At 33.8% G+C, this 12,861-nt stretch overlaps 1 protein-coding gene and 1 long non-coding RNA gene across 2 annotated transcripts; both read left to right on the top strand.

Moving 5' to 3' along the window:
• Positions 1-3,168: 3,168 nt before the first annotated feature.
• On the top strand, positions 3,169-10,939 carry LOC113752464 (probable LRR receptor-like serine/threonine-protein kinase At3g47570; the record flags this gene model as incomplete). Its single annotated transcript, XM_027296573.1, has 4 exons — positions 3,169-4,093; positions 6,951-7,022; positions 8,989-9,539; positions 9,626-10,939. Coding segments are annotated over exons 1-4 (2,862 nt in total), but the record flags the coding sequence as incomplete, so codon positions are not given.
• Positions 10,940-11,319: 380 nt separating this feature from the next.
• Positions 11,320-11,767, top strand: LOC113751041. The gene is made up of 2 exons (XR_003464756.1): positions 11,320-11,505; positions 11,628-11,767. It is a non-coding gene; the product is annotated as an uncharacterized LOC113751041 (long non-coding RNA).
• Positions 11,768-12,861: the final 1,094 nt, after the last annotated feature.

Raw genomic sequence — 12,861 nt, 5'->3', positions numbered from 1 at the left:
TTCTTTCCATCCAATTAACAGGAAGGATATAAGAAAAAAGAAAATAATTGCTGCATATCTAAGTCAAGATAGTGATGGTAATGTAAGGTTTTCATCTCCTACAGACTAGGAGCCAGAAAACTCAGATAATTACTTATCTTTGTTCACAGTCAACACTTCCCTTTAGAATATTTGGATGGTAAAATGAAACATAGATTTCGACCCTTATGGTCTTAGTCAAGATGGCAATATTAGATGACTTTAGTATCACCCTCGGATTAGGGTAAACAGACTCAAATGACAAGAAAAGGTGTTTAAAATTCTCCATAACTATACATCACTATCTAGTAAGAAGAACCTGCTTACCACGAACTCCAACGTGAGGTATAAATCTTCCCAGGTAGGCAAGTAAAGGGTTGAAATGCATGTAGTATCTGAGCAAATTAATATGTGCATAGAAATTTATTTTGGTCGATTTCTTTCTTTAAGATATATCAATAGATAGCACTGGCTGTAGGTTATTTCTTGATAGTCGCTGCATACACATACAAGCATGTTTCAATTCATTATTATTTGAAAATTTTTTTACTTGAATCACAAATATATTTTTTGATAATTTTTTCGTTATCTCAACCATTATTTTTTTTTCACGTACATCACACCATAAGAAAGTGTCATAATAATTATTCTAAAAATGTCATTACCTAACTCTAGAGTTAAAAGCAATTGGTTCGTTATGCACTTATTTGATTCTTTGACAGTTTATTTTTCTAGTTTTAGGTAGAATTTCATTGTCTTTGTCCCCCTCTCTTGCCTTTGATTCATCCTCCACTGATAACCTTCTAAATCTGAAATAGAAAATAAATATAATGAAACTGGCTCTAGTGTAGTCTAATTAACCTAAACGCACTGATCATACAATAGACTGAGGTCATGCAATGTACTATAAATTCCACGTTTTCAAGTCCTTAGTGTTGTTGTTGAAGTCTTTCCTCCAAAATAAAGACTTTGGCATCATCTCGGTGGAATACCTATAATTGTTGCATTTCAATTGATAGTGCTCTAAGCTGACGAATAGTTAAACCAAATTTTCTTATTAGTTGGTTGCTTGGGTTAAATTCCTTTTAAGACAAAATGTGCAGAAGGTACTAAGAAAGTACAAAGGTGCCAAGTCCCATTTGGGCTCCAATCCGAGGGGAAAAAGACATGTTGGCTGTGCGGCACAACCGCAGGAATAACGCTTTAGACTTCGAAGTCTAATGGATCCTTTTATCTTGATAAAGTAAAATTTAATCTAGTATTGAAAGTAGTTCAATGTTTTTTTCCATATTTTTTTATTTGTTTATTTATTTTCAAAATTTTTATACGAGGATAGTAAGTTGTCAAATGTTTCACATAAAGTTAGTAAACATGGAGAAATATATATTTACTCCCAATTGTAGGATAATTAACCATATCTAATTGAGATTGGTTTTTCCCCCCTAAATATGTTGCATTTTATCCTTAGTAGTCAGGGTATAAGGAAATTTTAAAAATTGAGAAAAGTTTATCAATAGTATGTATTGTTGAAAGATAAACAAAATTACTTAATATTTGAATCGAGTTCAACTTAATAAGAAATCATTTGAGTTTGGTTCGTCAATTAATCAAGACAAATATGAATAGCATTTTGCATTCAATAAAGTTTAAAACTCAGCTTGAATTTGATTTGATTAGCATGAATCTTGAAATATACGCAAAAAATTCAATCTTGACTCAAGTTGGAAATGATAAAAGCTTGTTTCAGTTCGACTCAATGTATAAGTAAGTCAAAGTTGAACATAATTTTGACTTATTAAAATCACTAAGTAAGTTTAAACATTAGATTATTCGGCTTGATTAAATTTTTTTTTTTTTACATCCTAAAGCATGGAGTGCTACATTGGATTTATATATTGCATGTATAGTCACCAAAAAAAAATGCATCTTCTTCTATTGCATGATGTCACAAAAATCATCTTCTGAATCAACTGGTCCCGCACTTCTGCCTCTGTTTGCAACTGGACCGGAATCACTTGTCATTTACAGTACATATTTCTTTTAGTTTAAAGTGTTTAATTATTAATACAAGTAGAAATAAATAAATAGAACTTTTTAGCCATTAATTATTCATGGTGCAAAACAATAAATTTGAATATTATGCGAAATTTGAGATGGGATGAATAAATAAAATAAAAGTAAAAGAAAAAGAAGAAAAATAAGTTTAATTAGTTTTTGCAAGATTTCTATTACAGAATTCCTACTACACATCTAACACAATTTCAATCTAATTTGCAAATCATTTCAATTTAAAACTCTTAGTTTTAGTATTTATAACTTAAGGTAGTATAATGATCCAAATTCGAATTATTATAGACCAAACTTGAAAATTCAAAACCGATGACTAATGGTAAAATCAGAAACATTGAGAATCAAATTTGTTTTAGTTGAAATATTAGGACCATTTTGGTACGCTAACCAAACATTGATGATTAATAGTGCATTTTTTGCTTTATTTGATTCCATGAGTTGGGCTTGAGCACAATCACATATAGGGGTAAATGTAATTTGGTCAACCGAAGGGCCCATTTGGTCGTTTAACCAAAAGATAAACGTGATTAACCCACTTATACCGTAGACTAAATCCAGACTAGGGACTTAGACTAAAAACTTGGTGTTTCGACACAATGGCCCATGGAGGCTTAGGCATACTTGCTCTGCATCTTCTCTTCTTTTATCCTTCAATTTATTTTTGTATAGAGATTTTCAAACACATAATAACTTTAGCTTGGCTTGGAGTAGTATCCCTTTCATCATTCCTGGAAAATTGTTATACTCAAAATTCAATTTTGCCACATAGAATGCTAAAGCACCGGAATTGCTTGTCATATCAATTGCTCAAAAGTTGAAGAATACATTAAAAAAAAAAGAAGCTAGTTTCAAATTGTGACAAAATTAAAAACATAAGTCTCAGAGATAGAATCAAGCTATATATTAATTCACCAAATTGAGAAACAGATTTTCCAAAATCTTGCACTTCCTCGTGGAAACATTTTAACTCAACCCCAAGTATATGCCTATATAAGTCCTGCCCAATGTCACAATGTATGCTCGTGTTTTATTTACCTTTTGTTTGGCATTCCTCAAGTTTTATTTACCTCTCCATAAGCAATGCAGACAACTTATTTTCTTTTTGTTGCAGCCTTGGTACTATTGCATTTTGTCACAACTGGCTCAGCTAGCATAATTGTAGCCAACAACCATAACAACAGTGCTAGTGATCTGAATGCTCTTCTTGCCTTCAAAGCCGCCATTTTCGATCCTCAAAGGATCATCCCAGCCAACTGGTCCACTTCTACCTCTGTTTGCAACTGGATTGGAATCACTTGTAATGCTCGTCATCACAGAGTCGCAGCCATTGACCTTTCTTACATGGGAATTGCGGGAACTATACCTCCACAACTGGGAAATCTTTCTTTTCTCGTCAGGTTCAATGTCATGAATAACAGCTTTCATGGACATCTTCCAACCGAGCTATCTCGTCTGCGCCGATTGAAGTACATCAACTTGGAAGGTAATGCCTTTGAGGCAGAACTACCGTCATGGTTGGGAGCTTTAACTGCACTCCGGTACATAAACTTCGCAGTCAACAAATTTTCAGGTTCATTATCAGGCAGGCTCTCTAATTTCACAAAGTTAGAGACCATCTGGTTGGGTTACAACTTTTTTACTGGAAATCTTTCAGAAGAATTCAGCGCTCTACCGAAATTGAAACTTTTGGAAATTCAATATAACCAACTTGTAGGCCCTCTGCCACGGGCTCTGTTTAACCTCTCCTCGTTGCAAACCATTGGTTTTTCGTTTAATAGCTTATCGGGTTACCTTCCAGCACATATCTGCGATTATCTCCCACAACTTCAAGGGCTTTACTTCTCACATAATAACTTTGAAGGTGAAATTCCATCAGGCATCGGAGAATGCTCAGGACTCCAAGTTTTAGCCTTGACTTACAACAAATTCCGAGGATATATACCAAGAGAAATTTGGAATCTAACCACGCTTACAGGTTTATATTTGGGTGTGAACGACCTGACAGGTAAGCTGCCAGCTTCACTTTGTTTTGAAAAATTCTTGTGTATTTCGAGCACCAATTGATCACAGATTTATATGCTTGTAGGGTGTGGTACTCGAACCTCTAACTGCCATGCGGTTTAGAAATACACAGCTAGCCCGCAACGGATCTTCTTCTCATTCCCTGTGCCACTATATGTCTCATTTTTTATTATATTGCTATTTCTCCTTCATAAACATCATGTTTTAATTCTTTTTTGTTTTCTTAAGATCCAATAACTATTAATTCAGTAATACACATAATTTAACAAACTCAAAAAATCAAAATGCATAAAAAATGAGATTTTTTATGAATTTTCTGCTGTATGTTTTAATTTTCTATTATATATTACTTTTTTGAAGCTGTTGTATTTATTTTTTATTGAATTAATAGTTATTGGATCTTAAGGAAACAAAAAAGAATTAAAACATGATGTTTATGAAGGAGAAATAGCAATATAATAAAAAGTGGAACAGAGAATGTCACAGGATGCGCGGGATAGAAGATCCATTGCGCAGCTAGCCCTTTTGTACTTCAGATTGAAAGCTAAGATGATGAAATGCATTATGCATACAAACTAACCGTTTTGTACAAAAAAAGACAACTCTATTAACATGCATAACTTAAATTCATCCTTTTTCTTAATTTTGTTTCTTACTTGAAAGTATTCTAGTTTTGGCCCCATTCTGTCCGTTATCTTTATGTATTTCAAACTGAATTGTTAGTTTGCAATGTTTTGATGTTTTTATTTGTCAACTTTTTCACCTTTATTTTGTCAAAAAAAGTAAAATTTAAAATATTCTTCCTTAATCAATCAAAATTTGCAACAACATTATAAAGTAATTATTAGTTATAGCCGGCAATTGTCATCCAAGACCAATTTATGTAAGTTTATTGTGTAGAGTACAAATTAAGACTGAAAATCCATCATAACCCAATGAAAATTGTTCAAAATCCTTTTTAACCCATTGAGAAATTTTCATTGGGTTTAAAGGATTTTGAGACTAAACTCATAATTGCATGAAATATTTACATCACATACACTATTTCTGATGATTGCTAACTGCTTAAGTATTGGTGCAAACTTCGTGTGAATAAAGAAGTTTTTGTTTTCAACAAAATAAAGATAAAATTTAGGAAATAAAAACTCACCTAACCCAATGGTTCAATTGGTCAACTTAGTGATCTTGGATTAGTAGTTGGACACTTGGACTGAATGATGAAGGAAATAGTTGGATCAGTAAATCTATGGTTAAGCCGCTAAATTGTTAGTTGTTACACCAATGGCCTTGCCGGGTTGATGTCTAGGCCGGGATTAATGACTCTGCCAAACACACAGAAATATTAATGAGTGAATGCCAGACATCTTGCTCCGCTCTTCATCAGTTTTTTGTTTGATGTAGAGGTGACAAAATGGGTGGGAAGAGCGGGATTTGCTTAGATTTGAGATGGAATCGAGTCATAAGGGTTTGGGTCCAATCTTACCCATATGTGTTTTGGGACTAACTTGGGCGGGATCACTTTGGGATGGGTTAGATTGATCATGCCCAATACCCAAATCTATTTTTTACATATTTTTTTCCTTTAATTCATTTTTTATTATTTATATAACTTTAATATTTTTAATTTATTAAATTTCTTTTAGTTTTATTAAATAAACATGCAAGTGTTTTATACTCAGGATTCCCACCAAAAATTGGACTAACAAATAAAGGAAAAGATAGATATACAGTCATATTCCAACATATATCAAGATGGCCAAGGCACTTAGGGTGTTGAATATTTATCTTCATCATTGTCCAAGGATGACAGGTCTAAACTGATTGAAATGTTTGAGATTCTTGTGAATAATGACTAGGAAAACTGCTAGATTATATTCGCTGGTATGATTATAAAAATTGTTAAAGATAATTTTTGAATCTAAGACTCCGTTTGGATTGGCTATTTTTTCAAAAAACAAGTTTTTCAAATACAATATTACAGTAATATACAATAACTCAAAAAACATCCCATCCATATTAGTATATCAAATATTTAAAAAAAATTATAGTAAAAATTTTTCATATACACTGCTACAATAAAATATTTCAAAAACACCCCCAAAAACAGCTAATCCAAACGGAGTCCAGTTATTTGAGCCCAATGGGTACCCAAGTATTTTTCCAGTATTTTCCATCAATTAATGGGTACAATTGGAATTTGTCCCATTTTAAATTCAATATCAAATTCCAGTATCCATCCCGCCCAAAGTCCCCATAGGCATGGGTAACCCATTGGGACTTGGGACAAATTACCACCTCTAGTTTGATGTAAGAAATAAAATTGTGAAAGAAGAACGAATTAACACTATGTAAGAAATAAAGTTGTCTTTTTGTACAAAACCATTGGTTTTGATGGGTTACATCTCTCTTGCCTTTGAATCCAAAGCATAAGGATGCTAAAAGTATATATTCAAGCCACGTTAAAATTTCTCTTGCCTTTGAGTAATTTCCCCTTAAAATTTTTGGACATTTGAAACTTCATGGCTTTACTGTCTATGAAAGAAAATGTAAAAAGTATTAATTTCGATATGCATATTTAGATTTTATATCAATTTTATTTCTAATTTATGCATACATTTAAAAATCCATTGACATACGCATATAGATTGCCACCAAAATGACCTCCAATTTTTTGGAAGTGTATGTAATCGTCATTTTGCCACTATTTATGAGAGATTTACATGATACTGTTTGAAACTAAACTGAAGATCCCTAGAATTCCGAAATGCATATATATTATATACATATAATTATGCCATGCCATTAATTATATTTATCATCATGCCGTGATTTTTGAGCAGGTGAAATTCCAAGAGTCATTGACAATCTCTATAATTTGGAGGAACTAGGCATGGACATTGCTAATGTGACAGGTAAAAATCTTGATACATTTTGACATGAGATCTATTTCATTATTCCATCAACAGAATACTTTTCTCAAACTTGAATTTAAGCTCGAAGTCAAGCAAGTTCAAATACAAATCAAATTCGACTCTTTCTCACATGTCAATTGGTTCAGTGATACTAGTGCACTGCATAAGCTAAAACGATTTTGATCAGCTTGATCTCAATCTGCTATAGCCTACATCTACAACTCAACTTCAAATTTCAATTGGTTGCACTTCAAAAATAGAGATACTGATAGGGGGTTAACAGATGATACAATGGGAAATAGGAAGATGAGGAAGCACTTAGAGAGAGGGTACAAAGAGATAAAAAAGAGAGGAAAGTGTACAATTCTATGCCCCTTTTGACAATGTCAGGTTATTTCGTTTGAAACGTTGTCTGAAAATGTTTTGTCATTTCCAAAATTGTCAATGAATTATACCACTTCCTTTCCTATCTTTACCCCTGAATTTGTTGAGATGCTTACTTCTTTCATTAAATTTAGCTACTTGGCTTACAGATATGTGAGATACAAAAGTTTTGCCATGTTGTCATGCTTTGGTTACTTGAGAGTAACGAGGAGGTGTTGTGACAGGGTTGTGGGGCCTAGATTGAGTGAACACGGAGATGATTGAGAGAACCGAAAGTGCGGAGCTTTTGTTACGGTGGGCAGAGTTGGGGAATTGAAAAAGTAACTTGTTAGTGGTTAAAGCAGAGGACAATTAAACCAATCATGGGTAGGAGGAAAATGATAAGAGCAATTAATATGAACAATTAATTAAACCAATCATAAGAGCAATGATTATTAATTATTAAATTAATAATTGTAAAGGAGTAAACGAATGATTAATTAAAATTTTTTTTTTGTCAAACATCATAATTGCATTTCATTTCATAACTTGATACTACAAGAGTTAGATACATCAGAGTTACTTCCTTTGTATTCATTTTGTGCTCTCTCATAGAGTCACATGGGAAAACACACTTCCCATTCAACAGGTTTTGTTAGCTTAATTGCAAACTTTGCTAAGCTATGTGCACAAACGTTCCCTGTTCTATGAACAAAAGAGAAAGTACATTGTTCAAACAAACACCTCATATTTGCAATGTCCTCAAGGATGATAGCTACCCTGGACTGTTGCCTTTCTTCCTTGTTGATCATGTCCACCACCTCTTTACAGTCCGACTGGAATTCCACTGTCTTCCAGTTTGCCTCCCAGGCCATTTGCATTCCCATCCTGATTGCTGTAGCTTCCTCCACTTGTAGCTTCCTCCACTTGTGGTTAATTAATTAGTTGAGATGGAATACTTGTTGAAGAAATGATATGACGTTGTTGCATGATTGTTCATTATATTTGCAGGTATAACATAAAGAAATTTTTAAAAAATGCATTTGTAATGGTATTAGACCAAATAAATGCAAATGAATTGATGACATAATAACCGGAGTGCATATAGGGGAAATTTAATTAGATCATATTTGTCGGTTTTAAATTTTCAACATTATCATCGCAATTACTTAATTATACTTTTTATCATCTGATTAACATGTTGCCTATGTATTGTCAACCAATAGCATAAAAAACTTTCACCGATAACCAACCACAAACATTTATAATTACCAAATTCATTAAAATAATATTAAAAAAGCTTTTAAAAGATCAAAGTTTTTTTGTTTATTAAAATTTTATACAAATTTCTTCCATATAAAAAGTGATTTTTTTTTAAATTGCACGTAAATTGAATGTGCCCTTTATCTAGTAATGCTATTGGTATTCGTACTAATGTACACATGCTTGAAATCAAATATTCATATTGATTAAATTATATAGAGATACAATTGAGAATATTTTTTTAATATGTGTAAATACAAAATATAACTCCTCATTGTCTATTCTAAAAGTAGGACAACAAACAATCTTCACATTTGTTCTTACCAATTTGATTTGTCAGGTATAATACCTCAAGAGGTTGGTAATCTTAGCAAGTTGGAACAACTAGGCTTGGCTGAGAATAGATTGAGAGGTCCCATCCCGCTGAAACTTTTCAATAGTTCAACTGTACGAATTATTTCTCTCGCGTACAATGATTTATCAGGCGAGCTTCCATCAACTATAGGTGCTTTCTTACCCAATCTTGAGGAACTCTACCTTGAGGAAAATGAATTCGCTGGAACTATACTAACGTCTACCTCAAATGCTTCTAGGCTTAGAAAGCTAGACCTTGCAGGTAACCATTTTACTGGTGCAATTCCTCATTCTCTTGGAAACTTGAGATTATTGGAAAACTTGCGTATATCGGGAAATGATTTTTCTGAGGCCTCGCTATCCAGGGAGTTGAGCTTCATCATATCCCTGTCAAACTGCAAACATTTAAGGAGTTTGTGGATAGGTGAGAATCCTCTGAATGGCTTCCTCCCAAAGTCTATCGGAAATCTTTCTAGCTCATCGAATCCTTTTATGCATATAGTTGTGGAATCAAAAGTGAAATTCCAAGTTCGTTTGGTAATTTGAGCAACTTAGTAGAACTGTTCTTTGACAACAATAGTTTGACAGGGTTAATTCCAACTACAATCAAATGGTTCTTGAAGCTTCAGAGGATAGATCTAAGCGACAATCAAATACTAGGTGCTATTCCAAGTGAGTTTTGCAATTTGCTGAAGTTAGGAGAATTAAGACTTGGACAAAATATGCTCTCTGGTATGGTGCCTTCTTGTTTAGGAAACGTTACAACACTCAGATATGTTTATCTCAATTCAAACAATTTAAGTTCTATGATACCAACAAGCTTTTGGAGCCTTAGAGATATTTTGGAGATAGACATGTCAGGAAATTATTTGACAGGCTCTTTGCCTGCTGAAATTGGAAACTTCAAGGCATTAGTCTATTTGAACCTTTCAAATAATCAGTACTTGGGTGGGATACCTAGCACTATTGGAGCACTACAGGATTTGCAAGAACTCTCCTTGGAACGTAACAAGCTACAAGGATTGATACCAGATTCCATCAAGAATATGTTGCAGTTACGGCATTTGGATCTATCTTTTAACCATCTGGAAGGTGAAATTCCCAACTCATTACAGGTACTATCAGATCTCCAATACTTTAATGTGTCTTACAACAGATTGAGAGGACCGATTCCTCATGGAGGGCCATTCGCAAATTTCACGGAGCTATCTTTTCTCTCAAATGAAGCATTGTGTGGCGCTCCTTGGCTCCAACCTTGTGCAAGTACATTTGAGCATGAATCAAGGACAAAAAGGATAGTCATGATTGTTCTGTTGGCATCAGGATCTGTCATATTAGCCTTGGTGATTTCAATTTTTTCGATGCGATTAAAGTTGAGAAAGAAAATTCTAGCTCCAACTCAGAACTTGCTTCCCATGGCGACATTTGAAAGGGTGTCCTTCCATGAACTTAGACAAATAACAAATGGATTCAGCGAGAGTAACTTACTTGGCTCGGGGAGCTTTGGTTCAGTTTACAAGGGAATTCGTGAAAATGGGATGGTTTGGGCCATAAAGGTATTCGATTTGCAGCTAGAAGGTGCATTTAAAAGCTTTGATAGAGAATGTGAAGTCTTAAGCTGCCTTCGTCATCGAAATTTAACTAGAGTAATTACTGCTTGCTCTAGCCTTGACTTGAAGGCTTTGGTGCTCGAATACATGCCCAATGGAAGCCTTGAGAAATGGCTTCATGTAAACCATCATGTCCTAAGTATCATGCAAAGGTTGGATATCACGATAGATGTGGCTTCTGGTTTGGAATATCTCCACTATGGTTATTCAACTCCTATAGTTCATTGTGATTTGAAACCTAGCAATATTCTCCTAGATCAAGACATGGTTGGGCATGTTTGCGATTTTGGAATTGCAAAGTTGTTAGGAGATGGAGAATCTGTGGTACAAACAAAGATCTTGCTACATTTGGATATATTGCCCCAGGTGACTTTTCTTGACTCAAATTTCAAAAATTTTATATCATTCAAATAATGTTTCAACTTTCAACAACTAGTACGGTATGTCAAATATAAAACCTTTAAGAAAAAACATAAGTTTGCTGAACCGATACCAATACTTGACTTTAACAACGAGTTTCAAATTTTGATGCTAGAGTATGGACTGGAAGGATTGGTTTCAACAAGTTGTGATGTCTACAGCTTTGGAATTACATTGATGGAGACATTTACAAAAAGAAAGCCTAAGGATGAGATGTTCACAGAAGAGTTAAGCCTCAGGCATTGGGTACAAGATTGCTTACCAAATTCTGTGATTCAAGTTATAGACAGAGACTTACTTCATCCTGAAAATGAACTGGTACAAAAGAAGATTAACTGCATATCATCTGTCTTGCAACTTGGTTTAAGTTGTACAACAGATGCCCCTGAGGAGAGAATAGACATGAAAGAAGTTCTAAGAGCGCTACAGAAGATCAAACTCCAGTTTATCAAAGACATCACACCTTGAAGCAGGTATAAAACCAATAATCCAATAGCAACTTTTTTTCTTCAATCATATGGTATATCAAAAGCTTATTCCAAGGATTATTATTCATTCAAGTAGTACTTATGTTTTTCCCCTCAATACATGGCAGAGCCCTGAGGTGCAAATGTATTTGAGGAATTTTTTGTCCTGACTTGGTGCACCACCGAAATGCTTAAAGTTCAAGGAAGGAATGAGATATGTTAATGTATTACCAATAAATTGTTTACAGACATAAAGACCTCAAGTTCATGATCCCAGCTTATATGTTATGAAACGCCAAGCATTTTACTTGGTGTTTATGTTTGACACACACACACACACACACACATATATATATACACGGCAATTAAGTTGGTAATTTACTTTTAATTACTGATACAACTTTCCTCTATTCAAATTTTGCAAATAAATGAGAAAAAAAATTGATCATCAGTACATATCACCATGTAAAGGTACGCATAAGCATATGTATTTGTACATATAGAACATGTATATGGCATGTAGATTCATGTATTTATTTTTTTACAAATTACACATTATAAAGGTGCAAAGAACAGAGATGGTAAAGTAGTTTTATATGCAACAATTACTACTTAATAGAGATTCATAGCACAGTTTCAGGGTAAAATTGAAGCTTATATTTGTAATTATTGTTGAGGATAGTTGGAGGTTGTTAAAATTAATTATGTACTATTTCCTCAAGCTAGAAAATGGTGGGAACATTTGTTAAATATCTCAATTTTGAGAAATTCCTCTGACGAAGCTCTGCACTGGATTGTTGGTGATTTGGGAACGACTCATTCCATATATTCCTTTAACATTGGAAATAAAATAAAAATTCAGCATGTTCCACCTCCTTGGTTTTTATGCTTGAATTGAAGTGCAAGAGTGAAAATGGATTTGTAGATGGGAGAAGAGCTCACAAAGATTTGGAGTTAGAGGTAAGGAAGGAAAAAAATTCAACAAAAAGGAAAATAAGAAAACCGGATTTTTTCCGATTCTTCCGATTTCCGATTAAACTCAATTTTTGGTCACGTTTGATCGAGTTTCTACCAACCTGAGTTTTTATAATAACTCGGACCAGACACTTGGCTAGTTCTCAATTAAATCAGCCAGTCTGGTCCGAGTTTAAAAACATGGAAGAGTACATGAAAAGGCTGGTCTCAAGAAATCTTGACGGCCGCTTGGGGACCCCAAAAACTAATCTTTCCTAGAAAGTAAGGTTAAAATAGAAAATGTATCTAAAAATATAGGACATGATGATAGATGAGGATTTGTACATTTCGAAGTAATTAAGGTGTGTTTGTTAAAGGGGCCGACCCCTTGAATACTTGTAGAAGGAT

This window comes from Coffea eugenioides, chromosome 11 (assembly GCF_003713205.1).
Source record: "Coffea eugenioides isolate CCC68of chromosome 11, Ceug_1.0, whole genome shotgun sequence".
Lineage (NCBI taxonomy): Eukaryota > Viridiplantae > Streptophyta > Magnoliopsida > Gentianales > Rubiaceae > Coffea > Coffea eugenioides.
Note: the sequence above shows the minus strand (reverse complement) of the source record. Positions and strands in the feature narration are given on the sequence as shown.